Below are 14,511 nucleotides of genomic sequence, written 5' to 3'. Positions count from 1 at the left end.
TTCAAATACTGCAATTATATATTTTGAAAATGTGAGGCTACCTATGAAAATTATACGGATGTTTAGAATATTAAAATTTTGGTTCAAATTATTACCAAGTCAGAATTGTATTTTGCAGTCCTGTTACAAAATGTTTTACAAGGAGTTCATATTGTCTTTTGTACTTGCTGAAAATTGGGTTAGTGTAATTAATTTTTGTTTGTTTGAAATTGATCTATGTCATATAGTATGAGCAAGAATATATACACTGTGCGACTTATTTTCCTACAATTAAGCAAAGAATCATTGATCATTTTATTCAACATCTCGATGTTTTTTACAAGTATTTTATTGATCAGTTTTCATTACAATATTATTTAACAAAATTAATACATTCTACATATAAGAAACACATTGTAAGAATTAGATTGTCATCTCATAGACTTGCAATTGAAAGTTGACGACACACGATTGTACCAAAGGAAAGACGTTTTTGTAAATTTTGTTCCGATATTGAAGATTAATTTTATTTTGTTTTAATTTGATATGTCGACAGTATAGTGTTATCCGAGTAAAATATATAAAGAAGTATTATTGGAAAAAAACCCTTTTGCATACAAATTTATACAATTATTAAGTGTTCAACGAATGAATTAAAAGGAGTTAACCTGCGATGGACTGGTGTCCCATCTAGGGGGAGTGATCAAATGACTCTCATGAATCCGCTTAGCACCCCGGAGACCGGGGATAAGCACCGGCCTTATGCGACTAATGAAGCTTAATTAAATGCATGGGTTCCCCTGTGAATAGTATGGGACATGGGTCTCAGATGACCGTTAAAGCCTGTGGCCTGTATGCTCGATCTTGTTTTCCTTAACTCTTCTTCAGTGGGAAAGAAGTGACAGAAACGACAACTTTGGATATATACATTGTAGCTATAAGTGCACAACACACAACATCAAGTGACTACAGTGGGGTTTAAACCACATGAACCAGCGACTTTTCGGTTACTGGCCTAACGCCCAGAACCATTGAGCCATGTGCTCCACCTATGTAAAGTGTCATCTAATCAAAGACCCATCTCGTTTTATTCTTTATAAAGTAGTATGGCGAACAGATAAGAATTAAAAATTTTATATGCGAGTTTTTATCCTGTTTCGGTACATGCAACTTTAGGGTTGAATTGAACACACACAATTTCCTCTGTATAATTATGAAGATATCATGTTTTATGATCTGAAACTTTACATCAGAGCAGTGCACTCTAACAAGAACTTCACGTGCAGTTCGTGTATATATGCTTTTTTTGAATTAGAAATTCACGCAGACCCAACTGGCTGTTTTCTTTTATTTTCTATATCAAACATTACTCGATGGCCCAATGATTTTGAATACAAAGGCCTATTATGTATTATAGAAGAAAAAAAAACCATGCCCCCCCCAAATCTAATAAATTATAACCATTTTTACAAGAGTTTGGACTTTAGGCAGTTATGTAAAACAGCATTGTGACGTAGGCCTGTCTATTTACTAGTAATCTATCGCTAGCCATTCAGCCATGGCTCTTTGAAATCAACTTTTGAGCTAGCCTAAGACTATGCAATCTGTGTATTTTTACTTGAAAACAGCGTCATTTTCATCTTGATGCAAGAAATAGATAGTTACATCCAACCGAAAGTCCAAGGTCTTGTTAAAATGGTTCTATTTATGTATTATAATAGATAGTTTAATTATTCAAGGAGACAATCAAATAAAGCTATTATAAGAGCTATGGTTTACAAGTTAAAAAAATTAATTCAAAACATAACTTTCAACTTTGTACATGAAATGGAATATTTGAAATACCAATATCTATATAGGTAAAATAACACAGTTGAATTTGTTATCTCACCATGTAAAGTTCGTGCATATGAATTTCATCCATAAATGAAAATTCTTCTTAAAATAAAAGACGAGAAGCGTAAGGTTTATTTTTGAGTCTCACATTCCCCTTTCAAGGTAACAAAGATCGATTAAGTACTAGTATTTATAGCATGGAATTAAGTACATGTACCTATAAACAAACATCAGAATTTTGTGATACACAATATTGACGTAAATTTGAAACCTCTCTTAACCCCTCTTGCTTACAATATGTCACCTTTTGTGTGATTTTTAAAAATTAACATTATTGTTGAAAATGGACCACAAAAAGAACAAAAGATTTTAGAGTCTGTCATTACCGTCCGGGAGTACATATGTAAAGAATATGTGGATATGTCTAGCACAAAATTAAGGACCTGGATGAAAATGTATCACAGAATCTTCTCTCACACAATCTAACATCATCATCATCATCACCACAATTTGACACTTCTCTCACTTAGACATCATCATCACTTCATCATCATCATCATCCTCATAGTTTGCCACCTCCTCACATACAGGCAAACCGTCATCATCACAACTCATTTGACGCTTTTCTTACTCAGACATCTGATTTATCACCTTCATCATCTACACCAACATTTGACATCTCTCTCAAATTATATCATCATCATCGTTTGACACCTCCGTTCATCTCGAGACATTATCATCACACTGTGTCATCTCTTATAATTACACATCATCATCATCACAATTAATCTGACACCTCTCTTGCAGACATCACCGCCATCATCATACTTCCCTCTCACACAATAAGACTTCATCACAATTTGACACCTCTCTTATTCATTTCAACATGACTGTGCAGTGCTGACAATTCACAATATCTCTCTCTCTCTCTCTCTCTCTCTCTCTCTCTCTCTCTCTCTCTCTCTCTGACAAACACTAACAGCGTTTATTTCTATTGAATATGAATGAAACTACCACACTTGGTCAATATGCCAAAATTAAGATAGCTTGTGTTACAGCAGTAGGATTTATAAACTTTGGGACATAATGTACAATACGGTATCAATCAAAATAATATTAAAGGAATAAGGAATCATTCTTTGAGTATTATGAGGTGATCATTTTGGTCGGGGCGTGATCAAATCCAATAAAGCCCCGACTGAAATAATCACCTCATAATATTCAAAGAATGATTCCTTATTACTTATATTTATATAATTTTAAGCCATTGTACAATTAAATTTTAAAATATAGATAAGCAAACCCAGCTGGCGCCCCAATCATATACGCCATTTGAAGTTATTGGATTTATAGTACAAAATCGATACGTAGTGTTATCACAGGCAAAGACATTGGAAAATGTAAATTTTTAAATAAATAAACAACAGAAGAGCAACTTAAATATTTGACATAAAACGGATGAATAGAAAGTCCTCCGTTTTTCCTCTGGAAATCTTCCAAATTGTAATGACATGCGTATGCACTTCTCAGACGCATCCTCCACGCTTGTCAAATCATATGTCGGCGTTCTTTGAATCCTTCACATTAAAAGACCATGCTAAGCACATGCCTGAAATAAAAGAAAAATTATGAAGTCATTTTCAAAATACATGGCAGATGACTGTCACAGTGTGCAGAATCATTTATTGTGACAATAAATATTCAATTTATACTCTGTCCCAGCTTTCTGCCTCCACAACTTTTTTGTTTTGCTTATAATTTTTTGATCTATATTTATCCCTATGTTTATCCACTAGAATGAAAAAAGTTCACATTATCAGCTTTGAAAAACCTCTTCTACCGCTTCAGGTTTCAACACACAACCAAAAAATAAAAGGTCTACGGGGATTTTGCATTGCAGCGCACATGAAAAGTACCCGGATGATAACGTTAAAAAATTGTGCTAGGTGTCAGAAGGAATTTCGTAATTAAATGGAGAAAATATGCAAAACATATCTAATCATACATATGGGAATCTCCGAGAGAAGTTAGACTTCGTACGTCTAAATTTCTCTGGGTAAAAATAGATGATGTGTCAATAAAGAAATCTTGGATTTTTTTTCACTTATATCGATTTCAATTTGTAAGATATGTGTAGTTTTGTTTAAATTCTTCAAAAGGTGAGGGAAGTAGTAAAATTGGACAGACTATAGTAACAAAGACATATTATGGATTTGATTTGAACAGATTTTATTATGCAAATATACATTTACATAAATGGATAAGGCAGCAGGCAATAACTATGTAAGCCTTTTCCAGAAGGTGCAAGGTAATACATGTAAAGAATTGTATGATGAAGCATAAAGATATATGCATAAAAAAATATATATTCAGTTGAGCAAAAAAGGGGCGGTTGGTTGGCAAAAACTGGTTTGTGGAAAGAGAAAGAGAAAAAAAAAATAAAAAACTTAAATGGTACAATAACAGCATAAGTATTCTACTTTATGTACATGCTTTAATTAAATGATATATACATGTAGCTATAGTTATGATAATTTTAATTAAATCTCTTAGATTTTACAATGTAGTTATGAACTATAATTTTAATAGTACTGTATTTTCATCATATGATATGTCATCATTTCCAAATAACAACAAATCTAAAGTTACTGGTTTTTGCAAGTCTAACATTGATATTTGATAAAATAGACTGTTTCTTTCCTCATTATATAGAGGACAGACAAAGAAAAAATGATATACATTTTCAGTATGATATCCACTATTTTCACAAATTGAATTTTCACGAATAAAATCATCAAAAAGGTATCAAAAACATATGGATCAAAGTTAACGTCGATAAGAAAAAATGTAAGAAGAAAACTGAAAATTTTTCAAAATAAATAGTAGGGGTTTCAAATGAAATTGGAAGACCTAAACAATAAACAAGAGAAAAGCTGTCAATGTGACAGCAAACCGGGTTTTCTTTTATGTGAACTGTATCCATAATCCTATCAACACGTATCCAGTGAAATGGAGTACCCTATATGCAACATTTTGCCAAAAAATGACTAAGTTCAAAAGCTAGTATTTTTTTCATAAATTATCAGAAATCAAAATCCTAGCAATATGCACACCTCTGATATATGTACAATTGATCTGCAAAAGAACAACTTCCTATCTTGAGAACTGTAGGAGGAGTTATCCGTACAATGAGGGTACCCTATATGCAATATTTTGCCAAAAAATGACTAAGTTCAAAAGCTGGTATTTTTTTCATAAATTATCAGAAATCAAAATCCTAGCAATATGCACACCTCTGATATATGTACAATTGATCTGCAAAAGAACAACTTCCTATCTTGAGAACTGTAGGAGGAGTTATCCGTACAATGAGGGTACCCTATATGCAATATTTTGCCAAAAAATGACTAAGTTCAAAAGCTGGTATTTTTTTCATAAATTATCAGAAATCAAAATCCTAGCAATATGCACACCTCTGATATATGTACAATTGATCTGCAAAAGAACAACTTCCTATCTTGAGAACTGTAGGAGGAGTTATCCGTACAATGAGGGTACCCTATATGCAATATTTTGCCAAAAAATGACTAAGTTCAAAAGCTGGTATTTTTTTCATAAATTATCAGAAATCAAAATCCTAGCAATATGCACATCTCTGATATATGTACAACTGATCTGCAAAAGAACAACTTCCTATCTTGAGAACTGTAGGAGGAGTTATCCGTACAATGAGGGTACCCTATATGCAATATTTTGCCAAAAAATGACTAAGTTCAAAAGCTGGTATTTTTTTCATAAATTATCAGAAATCAAAATCCTAGCAATATGCACATCTCTGATATATGTACAACTGATCTGCAAAAGAACAACTTCCTATCTTGAGAACTGTAGGAGGAGTTATCCGTACAATGAGGGTACCCTATATGCAATATTTTGCCAAAAAATGACTAAGTTCAAAAGCTGGTATTTTTTTCATAAATTATCAGAAATCAAAATCCTAGCAATATGCACACCTCTGATATATGTACAATTGATCTGCAAAAGAACAACTTCCTATCTTAAAACTGTAGGAGGAGTTATCCGTACAATGAGGGTACCCTATATGCAAAATTTTGCCAAAAAATGAGTAAGTTCAAAACCTGGTATTTTTTCGATAAATTATCGGAAATCAAAATCCTTGCAATATGCACACCTCTGATATATGTACAATTGATCTGCAAAAGAACAACTTCCTATCTTGAAAACTGTAGGAGGAGTTATCCGTACAATGAAGGTACCCTTTTGGCAGCCGCCCGCCCGCCCGCCCGCCATTTTCACCATTTTAATAACCGGATTTTTCCGTTGGAAAACCCGGTTAAAAATCAGTAGTTTCACAGAATTTCCTGGTTGTGCGTATGGTATTCGAATGGGTTTGATAACAATCAGCAAATAAAAATAGTTAACCATATCCCGTGGAACATAACCTTCACAATCAAGTTATAATGAACATTATCCATATATCGTGTAGTAGTTAATTCTGATGTATGTACTCGTCGCGTCTAGCACTCCATGCAGACTACTATAAACAACCTAAAAAATCTTTATCGTGCTAGCACCTACTGCTACTTGAAAGTCTCATTCATTACAACTAACGGAAACTAAAGCCATTTCTTGCATGTGCATGTTAATTTTATAGTTATTCACAATACTTTAAATTATTCTCTCAAAATCACACAAAATACAAGGTATATTATAGAAACGCCATAATTATGTGCATTTCCACATCCGTTGTGGCTCAATAAAAACACCGTCTCTTAGAGTAGGATCGCAGGCAGATTTCAAGATCATGTGCCAAAGAAAAAAAACCCCTTCAACTATTCGGGCTTCGTAAGAGTCCCGGAGTTGATGACGTCACAATTCAAAATTAATGACAAATTTTACATAATATATTATGTTAAAAAGTTTTTTTGAATAACAAATACTGGTCTAAAACTTACTGACAAATGAAAAAAATGCCACCATGTAGAACATTCCATACCAATGGACCACTGCCTTTAGTTTGGACGTCAGCAAAGCGGAGATTGGGGAGGAGATCACCTGCCAATAGGAAAATGATGCAAACTTAATTTGCTTAAGGTACTTCGACAAACCAATTTGATGGATTGATTATTTTTTTTTCAAAATCAATATTATTTAATTAAACAGAGACCGATCTCGACGTTTTTTTTTTTTAAATTTATCATTTTTGTTGTATTTTTCAGTGAAATTGGAAAAAAAACTGCTTTGACTGCAAACAGAATATTTTATAGTTTAAAATTTGGTTTTCATTGATTCGGTCAAACCGAAAGAGAACAAAAACATGGATAAATACACTAATTTCTTTTAAGTAGGAAATATAATCACTTAAATGTCAGCAAAACTCTCCCAAACCCAAAATATTTACCCCTGTGTACTTCTTTTCTGTGTTTATTTTTTAAATGTAGATTGATAAGTGAATGGATTAATTTGTAAATTCTATTGTGTAACTTACAGAGGCAGTAAACACCATTCCATAATTCACCCCGTAGTGGGTTTTCCCAAACGCCTTTGCTGTTGCAGTGGGTAGGAGCGAAAAATTACCGGAGAAAGACAAGAACAGACAACAGACCCAGATAAGGTACAGCGATTTCCCCGCTAAACTGGTCAGCTCAAAGCTTAGTATGAAGAAAGAAAATAGCCCCGTAGAGAAGACCATGGCAGTCTAAAAATTAAGATTGAAGTTCATCAGTAATTCATTCAAATCTCTAAGTTAAATATCTCGTTGTGAAATAATTAACATTTGTTTGTTAAAATAGTTGACAGAAAAGTAACAAGTGCATTTTTTTATTTATAAACTAAATTGCGTAGTCCGTCGGTCATCTCAATGATATTTTAAATATTCACTATTTCATTCCACCAATAAAATTAAGTGAAATTTGTATTAACCAATAAAAACAGCACTTTTAAGCGTCTAAAATTCTAATGGAAGTTAGTAAGCGAAAAACCGTAGATCATCGAGCTCCCACGCGATTGAACACAATTCCATGAAGAAGACCGATCATTTTGAACAAAGATTTATTATTCATGAAGTACGTTGTTTTTAAGTTCCTACCTTGAAGCAGTACCTATCTGCCAATGCCCCCCACATGATTCGCCCCGCCCCGTTACAGACGGCTGCTAGGGATCCCACCACCGCCAGAAAGTAATCGTCTGTGATGAACGTCTGACCAAACGCCTGAAAAAGTGTGATCCACCCCCCAAAAGATTAAGTCAATATAAAATGACAACCATAAGTATCATTATAATAGCAGGGTATCTTCCAATTTGTTCCCCGTTTTTTAAATATACATGTAGTTTTGTAGGGTTAATAACGTTGTTGCTTACAGTTAAATAGTATGTAAGAAACTGGTTGATCTGTTTTTCTGTATATCTTGTTTGCCATATTAGCCGATAACCTTGTTATTAAGGTGGTATGGGACATCTCCATGTTAAATGTGACGTCCTATTTATCGAACAATAAAATGCAGTGTAATTTTATAAAAATTGTCTTTCCAAATATTGTCATCTAACAGCGTTGTGCAATGGGTTAGAGTTTTCTATATGAATCTCTACATCATGAATTAGAATCCCGCTGGGGATTTTAAATAAAAATTTTACCCTTCCAAATTATAAAAAAAACATTCTGGTTAAATACTGTAAAATTTGAAAATTCTAACCAGGTAGAAGTATTTTAATTATAATGTACTTTAATATCGGCATATGTCCCTCACCACCTTAAATAAATACAAAAACCAAGGTTTGTAAAGCTACAGTAGATAGAGTTACACATTGACTTAATTACACGGATACCTTATATAGTGACGAAATGAAGCTGATGCCCTGGCCATTAAATAAATACATGCACCAGAGTTTGTAGAACTCAGGCTGTCTTAGCGTCTCCCGCGGTGTAAGAGTTCTCTCCTCACTAAATCGGAAGAAAAACAAAATGGATGCTTAAACAATTGAGAACAAGAAATATTGAATGAATAGGATACAGTACTTTTAGACATGCGTAGATACACGTAGCTGCATTTTAAAGATGATTATATAAACAAGAAATTTTTGACTAGTACTTTACATAGTCCTCTTTACTCCCATCGTCATTACGATCAAGGCTGCCTTCTGAAACAGGGGATTCTTTTGAATTGATCAACGGAAGATACTATAATATAACAAGACATAGTCGGATTATGAAAGGTGGCACTGTAGAATATAATTTAAGCTTAATTAAATTAACAAAACCAACTGATTTTCTGGTCAATTTTCGAACAATTACATTGATTATATTAGAAATGATAATATTCAAACATTTGTTACTTTAAAGTTTAACATAAAACCATTGGATAAAATACTTTTTATAGGGAAATTTTCGCTCTGGTTTTATTTTCGCCCGTTTTGCCCTCGTTGTCATTTGCGAATTTAAGACTGGGAAAATTACTTCGCTTTACATTATATTTCAAGACTTAAAATGCCTAAGCAGACATGGGGAAACCGTTTGTAAGTGTAGATGGGGGAAAATAACACGGGGCAAAAATAACCCTGTATACAGAAACAAGTATTTCGTGGAAGTAAATTATCTAAAAACAATTCCTTCTGTATAAAAGATCATTTCCCATAGTAGTTATTGTAATGAAATAAAAAGGTTTTTCATTTAAAACGGTAACTGTGTATTTAATAAAGAGATCATCGAGTGAAGGTTAGCTGCAGATCTAGACCTGTAGCTCTGTGGAAAATTCGGGTTGACGGACCGTCAACCCAAATGACATGTCCTACATAGGCTATAGATCTGCAAATTAGTGAAAGTTTATTTTGGAATCATCCCAATTATTATTCATTATTCCATGTACCTTTCATGAATGATTCTTGTTATTATTTACTAGCATTGGCCCATTGCCATTGGACATCACCAAATCTTTATCATAGGTCATAATAAGCTTAACTGTACCTGTTGTGTGGGGTCCTGTAGTAACATAGCCCCGATAAACTGCATAGCGGCATAGCAGCCGCCCAGCATAAGAAAACAAGACGGAACTCTGTCTAATACATCGTCTTGCTTAAAATACCTAAATATATGTAAAGGCAAATATAGATGAAATTAATTGCCAGTTCATACGCAATGGTCAACTTAAAATATTCAATTGGCTTTAGTCAATAAAATTACATTTTCAAAGACAAAAACACGTTTTACTTTTCGCCATTCTCGTCAAAGTTAGTCTTCTCGTTGTGCGGATTAATGTACGCTGTTTGGATCTGGTCAAAAATGAAAGCCCCTCCCCCAAATCCGGCCACAACACAGCCATTTACCAACCCCTCCTTATCTGGGAGCCACTGAAACAAACGGATAGCTATAAAACTGCAATGGTCATGTATCCATTCCAAAGGTTGTTGATAATGTGTAAAGGATTTATGTCGAAAAGCATTAAGGAGTTATGAAAAATATGTCCATGCAATCAATACTTATGTCATATCATTGATATAAATATTAATAATTTTGTTGCAACGTTAAATTATCACTATAAGTATTATTTAAATATAGTAAAACATGAAATTATTAGATAATATACATATATAATACAATGATATAATATTACATAAGGAATAAGGAATCATTCTTTGAGTATAATAAGGTGATCATTTTGGTCGGGGCGTGATCGAAATTATCACCTCATAATATTCAAAGAATGATTCCTTATTACTTATATTTATATAATTTTAGGCCATCGTACGATTAAATCTTTAAATATAAATAAGCAAACCTCGCCGGCGCCTCAATTTGGCGTCATTTGTATTATGGGTTATATAGTACAAAATCGATACGTAGTGTTATCACAGACAAAGACACTGGGTAATGTAAATATATTGATATAATACTATTGTTGTAATATATTGTGGTTTATATTCGAAGATGTCTATGTATATCATGACAATTACGGTTAAACAATCAATCACCTTCATGGCACATCCCATGGGCGTGGCATAAGCTATCCCAACCCCGATCCCGAACATAAATCCGTAGGTGAACATGGTCCAGTAGAAAGAGACCTTGATGGTGAAGTAGGTCAGTGCTACACCTGCACTGAGAATTGGTAAAAATAAAAAAGAGTGGATTATTGGGAGACTTGAAATATACATTTCCTAATTCCTATATCAGTGGTCAACTTTGTCTTCTGTCTTTTTTTGCACCCCCCCCCCCCCCCCATTTTAACAATTGGTTGTATTGGAAAAAGCCGTCATTGAGCTAAAAAAAATCTTGGTTAGTGAGGGACATGCAGGAAAATGGAATGCTCGGAAAAACCCAAGAAGTTGCGATTGAACCCAGTGCAAGCTTAATTCTTTTTTTATGTGACGTACTTGTATCCAAATCAATATTGCAAAGCGTTCCATATCACCACTTTAAACACCTTTGCATACCTTGCCAACCAAGCGCCAATGAGCGTGGAGAGTTTCGGCCCTAGTGCCCGGTACATGATCCCACCCAGAAACATGGACATCCCTTGGCCCATGGCAGCAATCGCGCTGATCCACGTGCTTTCTGCGTAATTCAGGGACACGTCGACATTATGTCTTTTCATGTAGGATGTCATATAGGGCGTCATGTTTCCTAAGAAACAAGAGACCATCACTAATGGTGGTTAAAACATTTTATAATACATGTACTACGTATCCAGTATGCTTTTTATGTCTTTATCATAAAAACATAACATAAATAATATTATATGTATAACCTTATAAATACTCTTCTAGATTGTTCTTCCTAACAAAAAGTCTGGCAGTCCAACATAAAAATGTTAGAGCGCCACATCAAAGCTGATGAGATTGGAACGGAAACAGCTGAAGAGCTGTGCGACATGTTGCTAGTTGAAATTAATAAGTACTAACATCTGTAATGAAGGGCGTAACAAAGCAAAGGTTGACTAGGATTGGAGCAGCATAATTATGTTTTGTAGGACCTTCAGACAGAAAAGTGGGTATCGTTTGCGTCTTCAGGTCCAACAATTATGTGTAGCACTCAAACCCACTCTGTACTATTATGGTTATATAACAAAACCTCAAAGCTCGACCAATACATTGTAACCATAATAGATGTATAAAATGATAAAACATTTTGTAAAAAAAAAAAGAAAGATGAAAATTCCTAAGCGTCCTTGATATTTTGAACATTTTCCAATAAAGAAGAAATATTAGACGCCCATATATGTATATATTGAGACATAGTAAACCTTTATATTCAGGAGAAGTCATAGCAGTCTTACAAATAGTTATAGGGAATTTTTTCAGAGAATAACTCAAGTATAGTGATTAAATGTACTCCTTTATATATCTGGCGTGTAAGAGAATTCTATTTCAATGTTTTGTATGCTAATAAAAAGTATGCATATATTTAAGATAGAAAATGCTATGGGTATATAATTATACATTTTTTTCTCTCATATATATAATTATATACAAAGAGTCATGCTTTTACAAAATTAAGCTCATAAATTATGACATGTTATCACTTTACATGGTTTTAGTGATTGAATTTATCCCTTTCTATTTCTGGGGTGTCTGAGAATCATATTCAAATGTTTTGTTTTATCTTAACGAACCATGTAATTAAAAAACTGTGCTTATATTTCAAATAGAAAATGCCATGGCTATATAGGTATATATTTGATTTTATATTATAATTATATGCATATGTACATGCTTTTACAAAATTTAGCTCATATATTTATGACATGATCATCAAAATTTTGCTGCTTGCTGTTTAATGGGAAATGTAGGTAGTTTCCGTATAGTTTTGTATACAAACTGATGAATCTGATGTAGTAAAGCAATATTACTGCACGTTATGGAATAGGGAAGTTAAAGCGTAAATTAAAGCTATTCATAAAATGACATTTTGAAGGAGAATATTGCGGCATACCTCGCTGTGGAGTCGTCCACTCTTAACGGGCGTTCAGGAATTATTATTTGACAAGCGACTCTGAAATGTAAGGTGAACGTTAACCTACCGAACGTATAGATAGTCCCGAGGGTCAGGTGAATTAAGACCCCACCCAGAACCACCGTGTAGCCCCGCCATTTTCTGCTCACACACATTACACAGTCTGTCAACACTCGTATAATCAGCAGACGACCCTTTATCACGTGGTAGATATAAATATTTGTGACCTAGTTACAATGTATATTTAATCTGTACAGCTAATTTTATTGTGATGTCTTCTTACTAAGGGCAGTGTAAGTGGTTCACACCGCGTTCATACAAAATGTGTGCGCATGGAATTAGTTCATTAATAATTTGAGAAACAAGGCTGTCGGTGACGTCAGAGTTTCCGTCCCTGTAGTCATAGACGAAGAGAAGAGTCTGAACTATCTTGTTTTTTGATTAATCCAAAATATGTATCAACTCTCATCAATTTCCATTACTATTTGACCAAACTTGACAATATTTTAGACAGTAAAATTCATGCAATAACCCCCCCCCCCCCGTAAAAGGTATTCAGTTTTAGAAAATCAAATAATATTTCAAAACATAAAAAATTCAGTTAAATTAGTAAGATACATCAGTTAAAGCTATATTAAAATTATTTTTTTTAAAAAGTACGATTCCCGTCCCCCTCCATCAACATCCAAATTAAGTGTTTTAGTCATATAGCTTAATAGTTTAGGCCAGTTTATGTTCGGTGTTATTTGTAAGGATGACTTTTTTACGTACAACATCTGCTATGCATGTAGGTTGATGTTACACGAGACTCGTTTTTTTGTTATTGGTCTTATCTTATTTATGATCTACCGATAAACATTGACTAAAAGGAACAGCAACAATTTATTCTAAGAAACTGTATTAAAAGTATATATTTATAGCACACACATATGTTTTCAATGGAATTCATTTACAACGAAAACATTAGATTCATAAAACTGTTTAGCATACAGCGACGCATGACATTATAATGTGTGTGTGTGTGTGTGTGTGTGTGTGTGTGTGTGTGTGTGTGTGTGTGTGTGTGTGTGTGCTCATTCAGAATAAGAAATTGTCCTAATGATTTTTGTTAATATAGATTAATATAAATGTTCTTGTACATACACATTCGTAATGTTAAAACTTTGTTCATACTGATAGTATGAAGAGTCAAACATCTACATGTACATAATGTTGCTGAAGGACTTGGTAGAACTTCTGCAATAGATAAACTTGAAAATATATTCTATATTGTTAAATTAACGTGAAATAATTAAAATATCACATTAACCAATATAAACATGTACCCAACTCAAAGATAAGATTTTATCATCAACCTGTCTCAACCATCACAAAAATGGAAATCTGGCATAGCATTAACACCAACAATGATGGGCCATTACATAAAAGTTTATACAATTCATTACACTGTTTTAACATTTGTTCAACTAATAAATGTATAACTATTATTAGACATGTAATACTTAAATGTTGACATAATCAGTATAGAAATCTTTATTCATTGTTATTCTTGATGATGGGACCTTAAAAAGTATAGTATTCGCAATGAAATATATTACAAACAATCAATCCATAGCATTGGCGCAGAGAGTATCTCATTTTCTTTAAACGGCGTCTTTTTGTAGTTAAATTATGCTTCTAATGAAAATTCTCAATGAGTCACTATGTTTCATAATAACTCAAAATTCTTT

General features: G+C 33.4%; 1 protein-coding gene across 1 annotated transcript; it reads right to left on the bottom strand.

Annotated features, from left to right (window-relative positions):
- Positions 1-1,511: 1,511 nt before the first annotated feature.
- LOC105319638 (uncharacterized MFS-type transporter YhjX) lies at positions 1,512-12,973 on the bottom strand. The gene is made up of 11 exons (XM_034471368.2): positions 12,849-12,973; positions 11,263-11,452; positions 10,801-10,927; positions 10,040-10,179; positions 9,797-9,914; positions 8,925-9,013; positions 8,662-8,776; positions 7,925-8,047; positions 7,325-7,534; positions 6,792-6,891; positions 1,512-3,424 (listed from the first exon to the last, which is right to left on the bottom strand). The coding sequence occupies exons 1-11, from the start codon at positions 12,934-12,936 to the stop codon at positions 3,369-3,371; spliced, it is 1,356 nt and encodes a 451-aa protein (XP_034327259.2). The 5' UTR covers positions 12,937-12,973; the 3' UTR covers positions 1,512-3,368.
- Between the last annotated feature and the right edge of the window lie 1,538 nt (positions 12,974-14,511).

This window comes from Magallana gigas, chromosome 8, assembly GCF_963853765.1.
Source record: "Magallana gigas chromosome 8, xbMagGiga1.1, whole genome shotgun sequence".
NCBI lineage: Eukaryota > Metazoa > Mollusca > Bivalvia > Ostreida > Ostreidae > Magallana > Magallana gigas.
This window is presented reverse-complemented; position numbering and strand designations above follow the sequence as displayed.